General features: G+C 28.2%; 1 protein-coding gene across 1 annotated transcript; it reads right to left on the reverse strand.

Moving 5' to 3' along the window:
• Window positions 1-9,270: 9,270 nt before the first annotated feature.
• LOC123291795 (cytochrome P450 4C1-like) lies at window positions 9,271-16,553 on the reverse strand. Its single transcript, XM_044872218.1, has 9 exons — window positions 16,329-16,553; window positions 15,960-16,069; window positions 15,359-15,449; window positions 13,285-13,470; window positions 12,618-12,687; window positions 11,264-11,567; window positions 10,002-10,239; window positions 9,576-9,758; window positions 9,271-9,440 (listed from the first exon to the last, which is right to left on the reverse strand). Exons 1-9 carry the CDS (start codon window positions 16,501-16,503, stop codon window positions 9,271-9,273), a joined length of 1,527 nt encoding a protein of 508 aa, XP_044728153.1. The 5' UTR covers window positions 16,504-16,553.
• Window positions 16,554-17,270: the final 717 nt, after the last annotated feature.

A 17,270-nucleotide genomic window follows, 5' to 3' on the forward strand; every position in this document is an offset into this window, starting at 1 on the left:
AACAAGTGAATATTCATGAGCGTAGGTAAAAACTTTGTTTTGGTCAAATTTTGTAAATTCAATTTACATACTCTATAATATTCATATACTGAGAAAGCTATACGTGCCAAGTCTGTAATGAAGACGAAAGGGTGATTTAAAAACTGTCTAAAAGAAGAGCGACTCTCCAAATTAGATTTTAATGAAAGGGATCTCATGAAAAGGCACGGCCCGGCCGATTCCATTACAGACAAACATACACGCGTTTTTTTTGTAGACGCGTGTATGTAGACTGCCTTCATCTGAAGTCTTGACTTTTTATAAACAGGGCTGCGTCTAATAACCTTTGTTCAACTATTAACCATTGGCTAGTAAACCAAGCCTAGGTTTGCTAACCTTAGACAAGACTTGTGTAAACACTTGATTTATTATATTTAGCCAAGGGTCGAACAAGGACTGGCATACCAAGGCTGGATTTATTAGCCTTCGTAGAGGTAAGTTACAACTTTTTTCTGTTAATAGGTAAACGTTTTTCTGATTATATTTGAAAACGTTTTTCTAGTTATTTCTGTACTTATTTCTATTAGTAGCACACTTTCTTAAACGTAAGCTTAGAGTGCATACGCAAAGTTGAGCCACTAACTTGAGTCACTTTGAAAAAATTCAGTTCAACCACATTTAACCTACCTTTCAACCTATAACCTGTCCACCTAAAAATAAACATTTGGAATTGTTGAAAGTTAAAAAAAACAGCCGGTATATCGAAGAGAGGTTGCACGAAGACACTGCCATAAATAATTTTTTTCTTACTTATTTACCTGTTTATTCATTTATTGTCACATTTTAAGAGGTAAAGGCAGGTAGTTCACTTGTCAATAATAATAATAATAATACTTTTATTGTTTATGATTTACAGGTGCATTTGTAAATATTCAAGACAAATAAAAAAATTCTGTTTGCATGCTAACATGCAAATAATTTTAAAAATAATACTCACGTTAAAATATTTGTCGTGTTTTTCCATAGATAGATCGTCTAACGTCTTACTAAATAGCAATTTAATAAAACGTCATAGGAATAAAAATACCGATTTAGTAATTTAATTTAGTCGCAGAAATGAAACTAGAATTCATCTATTGAAAATTTTTTTCCTAGACTAATATTAAAAAAAATATTATCGGTTTTAATTTTCAGCATATTTGGAATTTCTCAGATAATAATACAAACAGAATATTGAACAAGAGTTTCAGAAAATAAATATTGCTTTAATTATATGATTTGATCATGTTTTCTGTATTATTATGATATTTATGATTTTAATGTTTTAGAATTGAAAATTTAGAAATACTCAAGTAGTTGGTATAAGTAAAATGGAAATATTTATCTTATGCAAAGGAATAAAAATAAATTTTCAATAAACTTTGTTAATAAATACCATAATTTAATTCTACTTTACAAAACGATAATGATGTGGTCCCTATAATTACGAAATTCTCCACGATTTGTTTTTGTTTTCACATATCTGCTACATTTTTTACCTATTTACAAAAATATTTTTTTGTGCTATCAATGTTTAACTGAAACATACATAGTTTTAAAAAAAAAGTTTAAATTGTAATATTTCACAATTATAGTTCTGTATGATTTCGCACTGATAAGAAAATTTTAGTGATGAATAAAAATAAATAAATAAAAAAAAACCTTAATCTTTCAAAAAGTAACAAAATTATTTATTAACAATAAAAAGCCAGTTTTTGTTTATCAAGACTTACCTAATGTTACTAACTTTTGGAAGCTGGAATAAAAAAAATGTATAGCAACTTCAATCTTCAGCAACTAACGAATAATTTATGAAATCTAACGAATCAAAGGGATTTTTAAGGTCACCAAATCTCAATTTAAGACTGAAAAATGTGAAAACCAATATGAAAAAGTTTAGGTTTCTGATGCACATTATTGACGCCAAATTTTCAAATTCATTGTTCTTTTGCTCATGCTTTCCCCGAAAATACAGATTTCATCAACGGGAGGGTATTGGGTGTGTTATAAATCCGTTTCTTGGTCCCAGTAATTTTTGTGTTTTTTTTTTTCATTCGCTACAGTGTGTGCAAAATACGGACTAATTGATATTTGCAGTTATTGTCTTATTAAATGTAGTCATGGAGAATTTCATTTTGTTAATTCTGTAAATAAAATTTTAATACTGAAATATGAAATTATGAGAAATTATCACCAGAAAAACGTAAGTATAGTTGAAGCAGGATATAGATTTTTAAATTGTTAAATTTTTCAACATCGCCATTGCCGTTTTATACTGAACTTAGTTAGATAAATGAAAGATAAAATTTTTTAACAAAATTTTACAATTTGTATCCATTACTTAAAAATTTTTAAGCATCTTTTTAAATACTTCTAAATCTAAATAATAACAATAAATACCTTTTTCTCTTATCAGGGTTAAAATGTTTCTTGGAATTTATCCAACCACCCATTAAAAAATTTGCACTTAGTTCCGATTCTTGTTACTGTTATTATTATCAGGGGGTCTAAAAATTGACCATTTTTTGTGTCTCAAACATATATAAATAGGGTAGGATTTATTTAAAAAAATTTTATTTACGATAGTGAACTTTCTGTGAAATTAACGTCCGAAAAATTTTGATTTTTTAAAGTAAGTAAAAATTAAATTACTAATAATTTTGTGATATTTTTTTAAATTATTTAAAATGATTATTATTATGCCATTGTGAAGTATTTATTTTTCTTAAAACAAAAAATTAAATTATATTTAATTAAAATTCTTACATCTATATTGACTCGTGTGTTAATATATGTTGCATTTTTTTCTTAGTTTTGGCATATTATTTTATTTTAACGTTAGGAATGAGTGAATTAAAGTAATTAATAATCTTAAATTAAAAGTAGAGATAATATGAAAAAATAATTAATCAATGAATGAAATAATTATTTAAAAAAAAAAATTATATTATTTAATTTCTTATTCAAGGCTGTTGGGTTCGTTAAGTAATCTTCAATTCCATGAATAAAGTAAATTTTGAATAAGTTACTCATTTATAATGCACATCTATCAAGAAAAATCGAAAAAATCGATTCATTACAAAATAAAAGTTAATTTTATTAGAAAAATCTATTAATTTTATTTAAAAAAAATAAGATTACTCTTTTAATTGATTTTAATACATAGAAAAATAATCAATTATTTTCTTGATGGTTATCTTTGGTTTGAAAATTTCTACAAAATTCAAAATTAAATCTTTCAAGATACCTTGTTTTTATTTCAAATTGCATTGAGTTTAAAAAAAATTTATTTGAGCTTAAAAACTTTCAGCCAAGGATATCTATCGTCTAGTTATACGAAAAACCTTTAGCCGAATTCAATTTTCTTCATTCGATCAAATTTATTTTACTAAATGGATGGATTACGAAAAGAACAAAAGTTGTTATGAGAAATTTAATGAATATATTTTTCGCAATCTGCAATTAATTCCTTTAATCTTTAATCGTGTTCAGTGCCTTATTAAAAGCAATACATATTTAATAATTTTAAATAATGCTTTAAAATGATTGTAGTTAATCTTAGATTTTACATCAAAGATCTCAAGATTTTATTAGATTTTTAAGTCGTTCAAGTTTTGGTATTTAAAGGCCTAGATTTATTACCCTTGGCAGATTTGTCGACGAACCGTTTAAAGAATTTGTGGCCAACCATGGCATGTCAGAATTGCGGTTGGGGTTAGAGTTTGTCAATTAAAAGTACACTTTGGGGTTAAAATGTTTTAATTTATCCTGACCAAAATTCTTAAATTTATAAAACTATAAAAGTATTTTAGAAATATGTCGAATTTCTTAGCAATTAAATTAATCAAATATTTCCAAAAAACAAATATCACAATCCAATATTTTCCAAAAGCAAATCGATACTCATATATTTTGTTTGATTATTTACAGTTTGAACAAGAAATAGATCAACAATTTTCAAAATGATGTCTTTTTTGATAAAAATCATTTGTATATTTTTGTTAACGCACATAACAATTGGAATGGATCAACAATCAACAAATGTTGCAACATCACCCTCATCGCAAGCCATACAACAGCAGCAACAACAGCAATATGCAGATAATGTTGCCCAATATGTCGCTGGTGTCGTACCATATTCACCACCATCAGCATACCAATATACAGAACCAAATTATGGACCACAACCAGAATCATATGACAATAATTATTTAATACCATATCCACCAAAAGCAACTGTACCAACTCATGGCGATCAAGACGATTATGACGATTCAAGCCTAGCAAGTTATCAATATTTATCATCGGTTTTACCTTATGCGAGAGTAAGTCTTATTAATTTAGCAAAAACATAGAAATTATAGTAAAATCCTACACTGAGATTTGGGTTAAATGGAAGTCTGAAGAAATTTTAATGCTATAGGTGGAGGGTGCCCCTAGAAGACTTCCTTTAGCTCGAACAACAATTTTTATACCCTGTATATATAAAATATATATCAAGGTATGTTAATTTTTTCCCGTCTGTCCGTCCGTCATCACGATAACAAAACGAAAAGAAATATCAAGCAGAAATTGACAAACTTTTTAGCGTGCTCAAGACGTAAAAAGTGAGTTTGAGTTCGTAAATGAACAACATAGGTCAATTGGGTCTTAGGTCCGTAGGACCCAACTTGCAAACCGATAGAGATAGAACAAAACTATAAAAGATAGGGAGTTGAAAATTTGCAGGTAACTTTAACTTGTGGTCTTGTAAGAGATTCTCAAAAACCGCCATAATTGACTTGGTTTTTAAAACTTTTCTAATTTATTAAAAATAATCCACAAGCACTGATATTCAACACTTTCTATACCGGGTATTTAAACCGTTAACTCAGTCATTTGTTTGATTTCACTTGTTTTACATCGAATCGGTATTTACCGAGGTAATTGATTTTAATTATATAATTCAATATGATAACCACCATTTTCTTTATCCGAGAGGAAAACCTGACCGAAGTATTCTGGGAACATCCTTTAACCACGAATAAAATTTCCTTGGAATTCGATACATAAACTTCTAAGCCTCTCTTTTTTTGATGATCAAAAATACACATAGGTATGTATGTACATACGAATAAAATTTTCCATGTTTCTATATAGGTCTGTACAGACGTTGATCGATCTCCTACTGAGTTTTCGGACAAATTGTTAGCGTATTTGATTAAATCATATGAGAGGACAATAGATGGGAGAGTAGTTGAAATAACGAAGTCAGTCAGATCTTAAAGAATACTCTGTCTTGCAAAAAGGTATTTTACAATTTAAATCAATTTTCCCAATTTCCCCAGTGTGTATATAGGATCGCGTAATAATGTGGAAGCGCCACCTTTATGATTAGAAATAGAAATTCTTACATTATTTCCCGACGCTTCCATTCGAACAATTTTCATAAATTAATAATTAATGAGCAATGCTTCTAAACTAAAATAGATCTAATTAAGGGGTTATTTAGTTTACGTCAGGGGATTATTTATTTAGGAAATTTCATTTGTTAAATCATTTTTTATCAGCTTGAAAACAATAAATTATTATTATTTATCAAATTATAAATTTTAGGGTTTAAGATCTGCTACAATAACACCAGAAATGATTCTAATCATAAAAATTTTGGTTAAAATAATAACACTCTATTGGTACAATACAGTTGCAAGAATGGTACGTTAAATTTGGATACCTACTTTATAGAATACAAAAAAGTTTTGCTAACGTTAAAAAATACATTCAAATTTAACTATCCTTGATGCTGGGGAGCTAATCCCTGTTAATTATGGCCGCGTTTGTTATTTAATAAATTAACAACATTATGGTATATAATGTTGTCAATTTACTTTGTCCTTCTGTTCTTATATACAAACCGTCATGTCAACTGATACGATTTGATGTCAACAATTTGTACCTCTTTGTACCCTTTTGTTCCATCAAACTGCCATGCTAATTGACATGATATAGCGTATCAATTTACGTTGTTCTATGGAGGGTAGAGATAAAGAGAACTATCTTAAATAAAGTTTAAAATTAAAAAGATTGCGGTCGTGGGACCCCTGTTATGAACGAAGTTCCTTACGAAGCTGTACAGAAGCAAATTTAAACGTTAAATAAATACATATAGGTAATCTGTTCCAATAGGCAGGGTTTCAAAACGAACATAATTATATTACACGAATAACAAGTTTTGGATATAAATAGTAAAAAAATGCAAAATTCGTGTACTACAACAAATAAAAATAATACAAAGAAGGATAACACACACATAGAAAGCATATCTCAATTTGTTATGTGACGGTTTTTGCCAGTTTGCTCACTATGGCAAGCCGCATTAAGGAAGTTCGTTCCAAAAAGTGTCCAAAATAACATTAATAAAATTAACCAGAGCGGCGCTTGTTTAGCAAAAGATGTTTGATGTGAAAGGGTTTTTTAAATATTTATCTTACTCTTATTTTGAGCATTCTTTTAAAACTTACCCTTTTTCTACAGCAGCGCATCGTTATTTGCTGCTTTTCGATGGACGCTTTTTGTATACAAAGAAAGTTCTCCTTATCTCTACCATCTATACATTGTATAAATCTAGATTGATAACTTCATTTCATAGTTTTAGTACAGGAACAAAGGGTACTAGGCAATATGTAAATTGATGACATCATATTGTGCCAATTGGCATGGCAGTTTTTATAGCGAAACAGATGGTGTGTAGATATAAAATGATTCGGGATGTCCAACAAACAATTATTTCACGATCGTACGATAAGTATATTGTTGGGAAAAATTTATCGAATAATATATACACTCTGCCGACAAGTTTGCGATTGCATCAATTTTACGCCATAGAAAGAACTTGACTACTTTGCTCTATGCTCCTATTATGTTTAAAAATGTTTCAATGGCATTTAAAATTACAAATATCCCATGTGAAAAACTATATCCAAAACTTTATTTTATCATCACTTTACTAGATTTTAAATGAATAGCAACCTAATTTGATTTTCAAACAATTTTATCTAGATTTTATTTTTTTTAATTGTTTCAGATTTTATATCGTTTGTTGGTCAAAGCTGGTACTATTATTGTGGGTGGTGCTGTATTGTTAGCACTTGGTGGTTTATTAACAACACTTATATGTTCATTTACACCATTTTGCACCATACAATTTCATGGGTTAGGTATTAACCGTGAATCAATGCGATCATTAATGACACCAGACAATTTAAGTTTAGCCACATCATTTATACATGATGCTATTGAAAAATATAATAAAATTAATAGTAATAAACATAAAGATTTATAAATTTAAAAATATTTACCTATTGTTTTAATGTTAAAAAGTAAAAATTAGAAGTAAACAAATTATCTGAAAAACAATTCACTACAAACAAACAAATTCAAGATCAATTAATTTAAAGCTTCCTAAGCTTAGCCTGTTTTTTTTTTGACGATTTTACTATACCATAACATTATTGGCTCATAATTTTTTTAAACAGCGTATTGAGAATAAAAGGGGATCTATACATTTCAGTGGCCGGACATAAACTTAAGTGCAGTGAAACATCTCCTATCTGAGATATCGAGCCATAACTTTGTCAAATGTGTGTGAACGTATTTAAATTTATTTCTCTTAAGTTTGATAACTTCACAAAACTTCAGGGAACTGAACTGGCATTGCCTTTCGATCACTGAAATTTATAGATCGACCTTCAAAAGGTATTATCGTTAAAACAATTGTAAATCGTGGTAATTAATTTTTATTATTAAAATATTGTTTTTATTTTTTCGTCAATTACTTAAATTTTAAATTTGATTGTATAAAAATCATCTTAAATGGCCTATCTCGTTCCAGTAATAATTTTAAGCAAATGTATGGATAAATTCCAAGATTTTATTATTATTACCAAATTAGAATATTATATTTTAAAATAGGATTCCATCCACTTTCTGTAACCGATTCATGTCCATGGCTGCGCCCAAGTTGAATTGAAGTCAGCCCATAAGTGTGGCCAAGGACATCCATCGGCTACAGAATGTATAGTGGCTGGTAAAGTATTTAGCTTCGATCATGTATGTATTTTATTTTATATATGTAGATATACGCCTTCGCGGACAGTATTGTAAATGATGTAATTTTTAATTTTTATAAAGAAAAATATTTTTTTATTGGATGTAAATAATTAGAAAAATAAATAGTTATATTTTTTAAAGAGTAAAATTTTTATTGATTCATAATAACAAAATAGTAGGTAAACCATTCCTGAAAAAAGAACATCTACTTGGGGATAATCCATTTGGGATTATCAATCATAGTTTACAATGGACGTGGATTTTAACTGTAGTATGGTATGAATGAATAATATGCTCTCTAAGTACCCAATTAAGGGTACATTTTCAGGAACATAATTTTGTGTTATTCAATTTTTGTTTCAACCCCACGTTCTACGATAATAATTGATATAAATAAAAATTTGGGTGTTTTGTCCAATATGCCAGAACGCTATAAAGACATATGGCGTTTTATATTCAAATATACCAAATACAAATTTAAATTGACCTAAGTAGGAACTACACAAGTAATCAGGAGAATGTATAGCTCGTCTTTACTCTTCTGGATGCCTCACGTTGTTATATTACCGGATTTTTTTTATTTAAGTATAATATCTAGTTGTTCCAGAAATACTAAACTTTCATTTATCGATACTCAAACAGTGTTCACTATGGTGCGACGCATTTGAAAATAGATCAAACACGCCGGAAGATAATAAATCAAGCAATGAATAGACATATGTTATCGGTCGATTTAATACACGATTGGGCTAATTTGGTTTCCTAGCTTGGTCCAACGCTCGACAATATTCACTATAATTGAACCAATATTAGCTGTGTTCTTATTTGCTCTATAGGTAACAATCTATGAGTATGATTCTATCCTTCCATATTTAAAAAAATTTACATAAAGCAATTTGGGAACAGTACAAATAATTACTTTAATGCAGACTAAACCAAAATCTATAGGTTTCTAATTTTCCTTTTTGTGTGACTGAAATTACAACTTGGCTGGAACATGATGATGCATAATGAGCAAATTTTGTGGCATAATTAACAGTGTCTTTTAACAGGCGACGTAACTATTGCAAAACAGTAAAACACAGTATTTCTGTTAAATAAGCATTTAATTTTTCTATATTACTAATACAAACAATAATTTATATTAATTACTAAAATACTATCTTATGAATTTCTAATTCGTTTACGGAATTTTACACGTATCGGTTTTTCGGTTCGCATTACTAAATCACAAAGTAATGTTATTGATTCTGGTGTATCAATTGGCTCCAATATGTAATTTAACAAAATATTTGATATTATTGATTTTATTTGAAGTATGGCAAATTTTTGACCTACAAATAAATTATCAATAAATTAATGAAACTGACTAAATTATGGATCGGACTGACTTTCTGATAGCACTTTTAGATTATCCATTTTAAAAGAATGGCGAAACGAATAAACGAACAAAGAAAATTTATAATTACCAATACAATTTCTGGGTCCAGCACTAAATGGAACATAGGAAAACGGATGTCGCTTTGCACAATTTTCATCAGTAAATCGTTCTGGAATAAATTTTTCTGGTTCAGGCCAATATTCGGGGTCACGATGTAAATCGTATATATGCACATTACACAACAAACCTTTTGGCAATACTAATCCATCCTCTAAAAACAAAATAATTCTCTAAAAAACAAAACTCCAAATTTTGAAGATGGCGTTATGTCTTCGCCTGGATATTTGCAGAAATACAGGTATCTACTACTTATTACTTATAGCCTCTTATAGGGTTAAAAAATGTTTTTTCATAAAATTATATGGCAAAAATTATATTTTCCAGAGCTAGAAAGTTTGTACATCATTGCCTCACATTGGACATTGGAATACCTGCACCAAATAAGTATACTTACTTAATTCTAACGGTTCAGTTAAAGTACGAGCAATAAATGGCACAGAAGGATACAGTCTCAATGTTTCTTTTATACACATTTCTAAATACTTTAATGATTGCAAGTCAGTATATGATATTTTAGATATATCTTCTCCAACCACACTGTACAATTCTTCCAGAATTTTATCCTGGACTTTTGTATGATTTGCTAAAAGCATTAACATATTCACTATTGCAACCGATGTAGTATCATGACCCTGAAAATTTAAAAAAAAAATTATTTTTGTAAAGCAAAAATTGGTGATGTCACCAGTCCTGAAAGGCTGGAACAATATTTTACGAATTAAATTTAAATTTTAGTGCGGACCGTCATCAAATTAGCAACGAGTAACATACACTATTAGAGAAATTACGATTAGCTAATGCAAACTGATGATGACTACATGGGGCCAAAATCGAAATTAATTCGAAATATCCGAGAGTTACTCTTATTTATTATCTTTGATAATATTTATAATGCTTTACGAAATAAATTGAACTCAAAATAAGTCGGTTTAGGTAAAACTTTATTAGGAAGATGCTCCGTTTGGGAGCTAGGGAGTCTTAAAGTTGAAACTAGGAATTCGTTGTTCTTTTTATAAATATATAAAAATAGATTACACATTTTTGATAAACTTGGTATAGAGGCACTATTTATCAGATAGACTTCTATCCCTGGAAACATTTAAGGAAACCTTAAGGAACGAAGGAGGGTAGAACCTTAAGGATCTTTGATACGCTTCTAAACTTCATTTGAAATTTAGGGACAATATTTCTCACCGATTCAACCATCCCTGCAAAGCGGCAAGGAGATTATAAAAATTTTGGAGTATTGATTTCAAAACTAGAAAGTACAAGTTTTTAAACGAGCTAGCTATTGCGGTTCCTTCAAATTCAATGATTTTTCGAATAGATACAGTTTGAAATTTGGTTTTAAAAAAAATGGTTGCATTTTTTTAAATAGACTAATAGGGGATCGGACTGAAGTTTTTTTATCACTTCAAATGGCGAATTCTCGAAAACTAAGAGGAAGATACCCACTAGTGATGTCATATGTGGGTATCGCCATAGAGATTACATTTCAAACTTTGTTTGGTTAAAAGGAAATGAGCAACCTTGGAATGGAAATCGCCATTGAGATTACATTTAAAACTTTGTTTTGTTAAAAGGAAATGGGCAACCTTGGATTGCAATATTCAACCTAAATTAAATTTTAATTTTAATGTTAAGGAAACATTTTACCTCAAAAACAAACGTATCCACTTCTTCTTGAATACCCTTATAATCAATGTCACCATTAGTTTTCATGTGTAATATTAACAAATCTAACATTGAATACAATCTTCGTCCACTTGTTGTTTCGATTGTTGTATTATCTACTATATTAGGATCCCAAGTTTGTAGCCGTGACGTAATAATTTTCGAAGTGAAGGATCGTAACGTTTTTATGGTTTGCCGTACTTTAAATTTCAGAAGAGATAAATTAAGTAGAAAATCTGGAAAAACCCATGGGCGACATATACGATATACAACAATTTGGCCAAATCTAAAACAAATTATATTAAAGAAATTTCTGTGAATTAATATAAAGAATGATTCAAAAACAATTTTACAAACTTCTTGTATTCTTTTCTCCAAAAGAAGAAAAATAACCTCATATAAATAGATTTCCCGGGTCCCGAAAATTTTACATTATTTCTTAGTTTATTACTTAACTCATATATACGTATTCTATGTATAGGTTGAATGAGATGGATATACTTGATAGTGCATTTCTCGAGGGTTTAAACTACTGTCATTTTGACCTTAGATTTTTCATCCTCGTCAAATTGATGTCTGAGAAATTCATCTTTTAACATATCGTCGTCGATCTTTTTGCCCCTGGTTGTTCCTTGTCAACCATTAAATATGCAAAAATTCACATATATTATACACAAATTAATTAAACATTGTGTATGAAATGCCCAGTAGTTCTGCCAGTTAGCATGCCTCTAATGGGATCGAATTACGATGGGTCGGTGGGGTTTTTAGCTCTTACGTTAATTCTATGATTGAAATAGCCAGGCGTTTTTTGAGTTGGTCTCGCCTCTCATTGGATCGAGTTTAGCGATGGGTCTGGGAGGTTTTTGTGTTAACTTTGTGATTTGCCTGTAAACGATTTTTTTTCGGATGAAATGACCCACCAGGAATGGTATAATATCTCACTCCTGCACCAGCAAATTTGTACGGCTGGATACTTACTCTGCATAAGTATTCGAAGCGAATTACATAAATGCCGTACAGAAATAAATCACATAGTGCTTCGGAAATTGATTTCGCTTTGAATTTATAAAGAATTTGTACCCAGCAACGCCGTATACATATTTGCTGGTATAGGGGTGAGACATCAAGAGGTGTGATATTCATATACTCATCTGCAGTACCGCACAAAATTGACGCCATGGTACTTACTTTTCATATAGAAACATCTGATGGGTCATTTCACTAGAAATAATTTATCACCAGCTTGTAGTCTATTAGAAGCTGATCAATGTCTAGATTTTGATTGACTTTTTATTAAGATAGATAGCTTCGACAAATTTCCTGTATTACTTACTTATGTATTGCTTTTTTATAATTGGAAAATTCTGCACTTGTAGATTCAAATTTACAACCCAATGTTGTATCTAAAAAATAAGCAATACAGATTTAATTTCACCTTCCAGATATAAGACTTCAGATAGGTACATCAAAAGTAAAGGTTTTATTGAAGTATTATGTTGATTGTTGGAAATCTAGTTTGTTTAGTCATCCATTTATTTGAATTTATTTTTATTTTTTTTGTGGGAGAGTGTAATTCTAAAAGTATTGCAACAATAAAAATTATTTTGCAAGCTATTTTCTCTTTTTTAATCTAATCCGAAAAAGTAGATCCGGAAAAAAGAGACCGAAAATTTTATCGACCCGGAGTATTATTGTAATTACGAGTTGGTTGGGTTGTGCTTGTCGACTATAGAGGAGTTGGTTGGGTTCTGAAGTTTTTAGCCCTTGCATTCAAAAATGAGACACTATTACAGAATTTTTTTTCGTTCTTTCAGGGACTATTTTCTCCTAAATCTACTATTTTCTCCCATTTCAAATTTTAGGGTACTTAGAATTATAGTTGCAAACAAAATTTTAAAATCCAATAGCGTTAAAATCATTTCAACTTTCTAAAACAGTAACATAATCTGCCAATGAGCAACATGAGTGTTTATAAAATGAGTTATGGAAATAATACTTACCACATAAAGTATGCAATGCATAATCGTTAATATATTCCACAACATTTGTGTACAGTTTATCACATTCCTTTGATAAATTTCGAACAGCTAATTTACTATTTTCTTCAAAAATATTGGCGAATTGTTTTAAGATTGTGAAATGAAATGCTGGCGTTAACATTTTACGGCGTATACGCCAATAATCGCCTAATGACAAAATTATTTCTTAAATATATATTTTCGTTCGTTTACTTTTTAAAAGTAAAAACAAAAAAAATATTCTTTTTAATAATTCATTTCTAGATTCAAGAAAGAAGACGATAAGAGATATAGAAACAGAAAAAAGGCAAGATGGTTTTATTAAACATGATAATGAATTACATTATTGTATACTACTACTATTCTGTTTCTAAATTTGTTTGCTTTCTCAAAGTTTTTCGCTTTTTTCGAGCTCATTTCCCTCTGTGCAACGAAGGAGAACACGTAGAGCATGTCATAATTTACTTTAAGGGGATCGAAGAAGAAAAAAAAAACTTCAGCTCAGAGCATAGAAACAAAGAACCCGAAAGTCTCCATGATAATGAATCAGACCAAAATAGGGGGCTTAAGAAGTTTAGCGAAGTTTATTAAAGAGAAACAAATATCTATATTGTTAATTTTTGTCCATTAATTTGATTACTTATTATTATTATTATTATTATTATTGCGATTATTGTTGTTTTGTATATGTATGTTATATTGTACATTTTTTTTATATTGCTTTTCTTTAATTGTTATATTTATTGCTTTTAATATAGTTTATTATTTTTACTACTGAATCTGATGAGTCTACAAGTACTTTATTTAATTTATATGTAATTGTTTATATATCTTCTTAAGATAAATTGTTAAAATCGATGTACGATTAGAAACAATAACCCTTTAACTAATTAATAACTAATCAATCTCAAGTCGGCACTGCAAAGAAGTTGACATCAAGTCTGACCTATCAACTCAGAGAAAAAACTTTTTGCAATCAAATTCGCAACAAACTCATCAATATATAAAATTGGTATTGTATTTTCTTATATTGATATTTACGATACTAATTATATCTATGTCAGTTTAAATTTTAATATCTATAAAATTTGCTAATTTCAAAATATAAATAAAAGTTTATTACTAGAAGATTTTGGTTTAATCTAAATCAATGAATAATGAATGAATGAACTGATATGATAATGATAATAATAAAATGTAATTATGTTAATATATAAGTTAATATGTTTTGAATTGTGGCTATCAGTTATTTATAATTTACAAAGAATCTTGTTTTGCACAGTTTAATTTGATAAAATTGATGGTCAAAATATTGTATTACGGAACAAATTGTGCGAAAAAATTATCTAAAAATTAACCTTGATCCAAAATAATGGATTGTATTAATTTTTTTGGCTACAAATTCATTTATAAATAAAAATAATTTATTTAAATTATATTTTGATTTTTTTTTTATAAACAACTTCATTTTGTAAAAAAATAATAAATTTATCCTTGTGGCCTATTATCCTTGTATCCATGTTATAATCTAATGGCGTATTACTAAACCGATATAATGTTGCCATTATCGTTTAAATGTATCTTGCGGGCAATAAAAATGCAACACTACGTTATTTAACAGATATATTTGATGATTGACACCAAATATATCAGATGTATATAAGGTGTTGCATTTTTATTAACCGCTAGTTAACATTTTCAAAAAACAATTTTTAATATTCATATTTTTTTTCTTCAACCTGATTAATAATTTTTAAACTTAAAAAAAAATTGTAAACCATGCAACTTCTTCTATTTACGCATTTCTTCTTTTTCTATTTATTAGTGTAGGTAATAATTTAAGAAAATTCATGGCTTGGTTTTCATTCAAGGAGAAGTAATATCTATCATTTGTATTGTTTTGTCAAGCAGATCACCTTAACAGTATGTAAAGATTTTTAATAGAAAATTGTTTCCCCTAATTATTATTTTAAGTATCTATTTATGTTTAAATGGGGGAACTATCTTTATCTAATTCACGATATGCAAAATATAGAACATGTGAAATTCATCTTACCTGCACTAGTTAGTAGACCTTCTTGAAGCCAGGGTTTTATTAAAAAGTAAATGAAACCTTTTTGTAGTTGCGTCGAACTTTTCAATATTTCCTATAAAAAAAATAAACACCAAAAATAATTATGCAATTGTTGCAGTTGGCCAATTCAATAATTATCATAACTTGACATCTATTAAATTCTTTTAATGTTGTTCAAGAAGAATTTCAAGCATTTCTGCAGGTGCATATCATTTTTTTAACACTCTGTTTATACTGAGTTTGGTTTTAAACTGTTTAAAATTGATTTAATTTTTTAGTAGTTTGTACAAAATATTGAATTTTTTCAAAATAAATAATATTTTTGTATTTTTTTATCAGTTGTAGGTAAAAAAGTACTTTTGTAATTTTTCTCTATAGACGCATAGTTTTCAAAATAAAAATTCTTGGAATGCAATATTCAGAAAAATGTTTTTTGCTAAGCTAACGCATCTCCTACACTAAGAATTTTTTTTATTTTTATAAATGTACATTTATCAAAGTACTTAGATCAAAAATAATATTTAAACTGCAAAAACTAAAAAAAAATATCGACAAAAACATTAAATTAAAAATTCTTACTTACCTCAATATCATCGGGCTTAGCAAAATTTATCCCAACAATATGCAACATACGAAGTTTATATCGTCCATTATATAATTTCGTACAGTTTCTAAGACTTTTCCACATTTCAGCTATTTCAACGATGAAGAAAAAGCACAATTAATATAAATATACATAATAATATAATAAAATATTTTAAAAATCTCACGTAATTTTTTTTAAATTTATTCACATTGCTATTATTATTAAATAAAAATTTATATAAATAAGTAAATTTTATTCGACTCTTTGTGGAATTGAGATGTGTTTTCATTTTAAATGATAAAGAAATATATTATACAAAAAAATATATGAAAAATATAGTTTTTAAAGTTTTTTTTAAATATTCACCTCTTGAGCCCCAAAGAACAAAAAAATTTCCAAATAATGGATATTCATATGGTCCTGGTATTTGTTTCAATTGGTTAATAGCTTCCGTTGACCATTTTGAACTAAATACCAACCACCAAACCAATTGAAAAATTAACAGTAACAGAAATATAATTGAAAAAACTATAACAATCATTATTTGTACTTCCAGAATTAAAATGATTAACTAATTGAATTTTTTTACAATTGAACAATTACTGTTTATTAAAATTAAAGAATAATAAAATATCAATTAAGCACAATAAATATATATTAAGATGCTCTTTATAAGATTAAAATCTATGACAGCGAGTTATCTAAATGTTCAAATTTTACAACAAAAAAACTAATAATACATGTGCTATTTAATCATCAACATGGATAAACATAATTTGATACAAAATCAAATAAAGTCTCTTCGTCTACGTAGTAATAATTTTTCCTTTGTCTTGGTTCTAAGAATTAGGTAACTAAAATTTAGAGCAAGTTAAAGTTCACAACATGAAAAAAACTCTGCGAATGCTTACATTCCAATTTCAATTCCTATTTTGCACCTTCTCGCAATAGGGAACATTCATGTATTTTTTTTATATTTTTAATTCATTGTTTACACCGTTATAACAAAGTAAAAAATATAAATACTGTTTAAAAATGCTGTAATTATTTGTTAAAAATTATTTAAAATATATTATAATTTTGAGATATTTAAACGCAGTGTTTTGGAGCTCTCTGTTGATGACGCATAAGTACGTGATCTGTTAATTGGTGACAGTTCAATGTATAATTTACACTTTAAAAAATGAATTTACAACACAAAATTTACACTAATTATTATTAAGCTTTCTAATAAAAAGCCGAAGAATAATATAACTCAATGTAATACCATATAAAATGTAAGTAATTAATACCATACAGTATGTCGAC

Source organism: Chrysoperla carnea, chromosome 1 (genome assembly GCF_905475395.1).
Source record: "Chrysoperla carnea chromosome 1, inChrCarn1.1, whole genome shotgun sequence".
In the NCBI taxonomy this organism is placed as follows: domain Eukaryota; kingdom Metazoa; phylum Arthropoda; class Insecta; order Neuroptera; family Chrysopidae; genus Chrysoperla; species Chrysoperla carnea.

Excerpts from the sequence above, each read along its gene's own strand:
- LOC123291795 (XM_044872218.1), bottom strand. The coding sequence starts at position 16,503 with ATGATTGTTATAGTTTTTTCAATTATATTTCTGTTACTGTTAATTTTT. Across the intron at positions 15,450-15,959 it reads CTAAGCCCGATGATATTGAG|GAAATATTGAAAAGTTCGAC; the intron begins GTAAGTAAGAAT and ends TTTTTTTTATAG. Across the intron at positions 9,441-9,575 it reads TGGACCCAGAAATTGTATTG|GTCAAAAATTTGCCATACTT; the intron begins GTAATTATAAAT and ends ATTTATTTGTAG.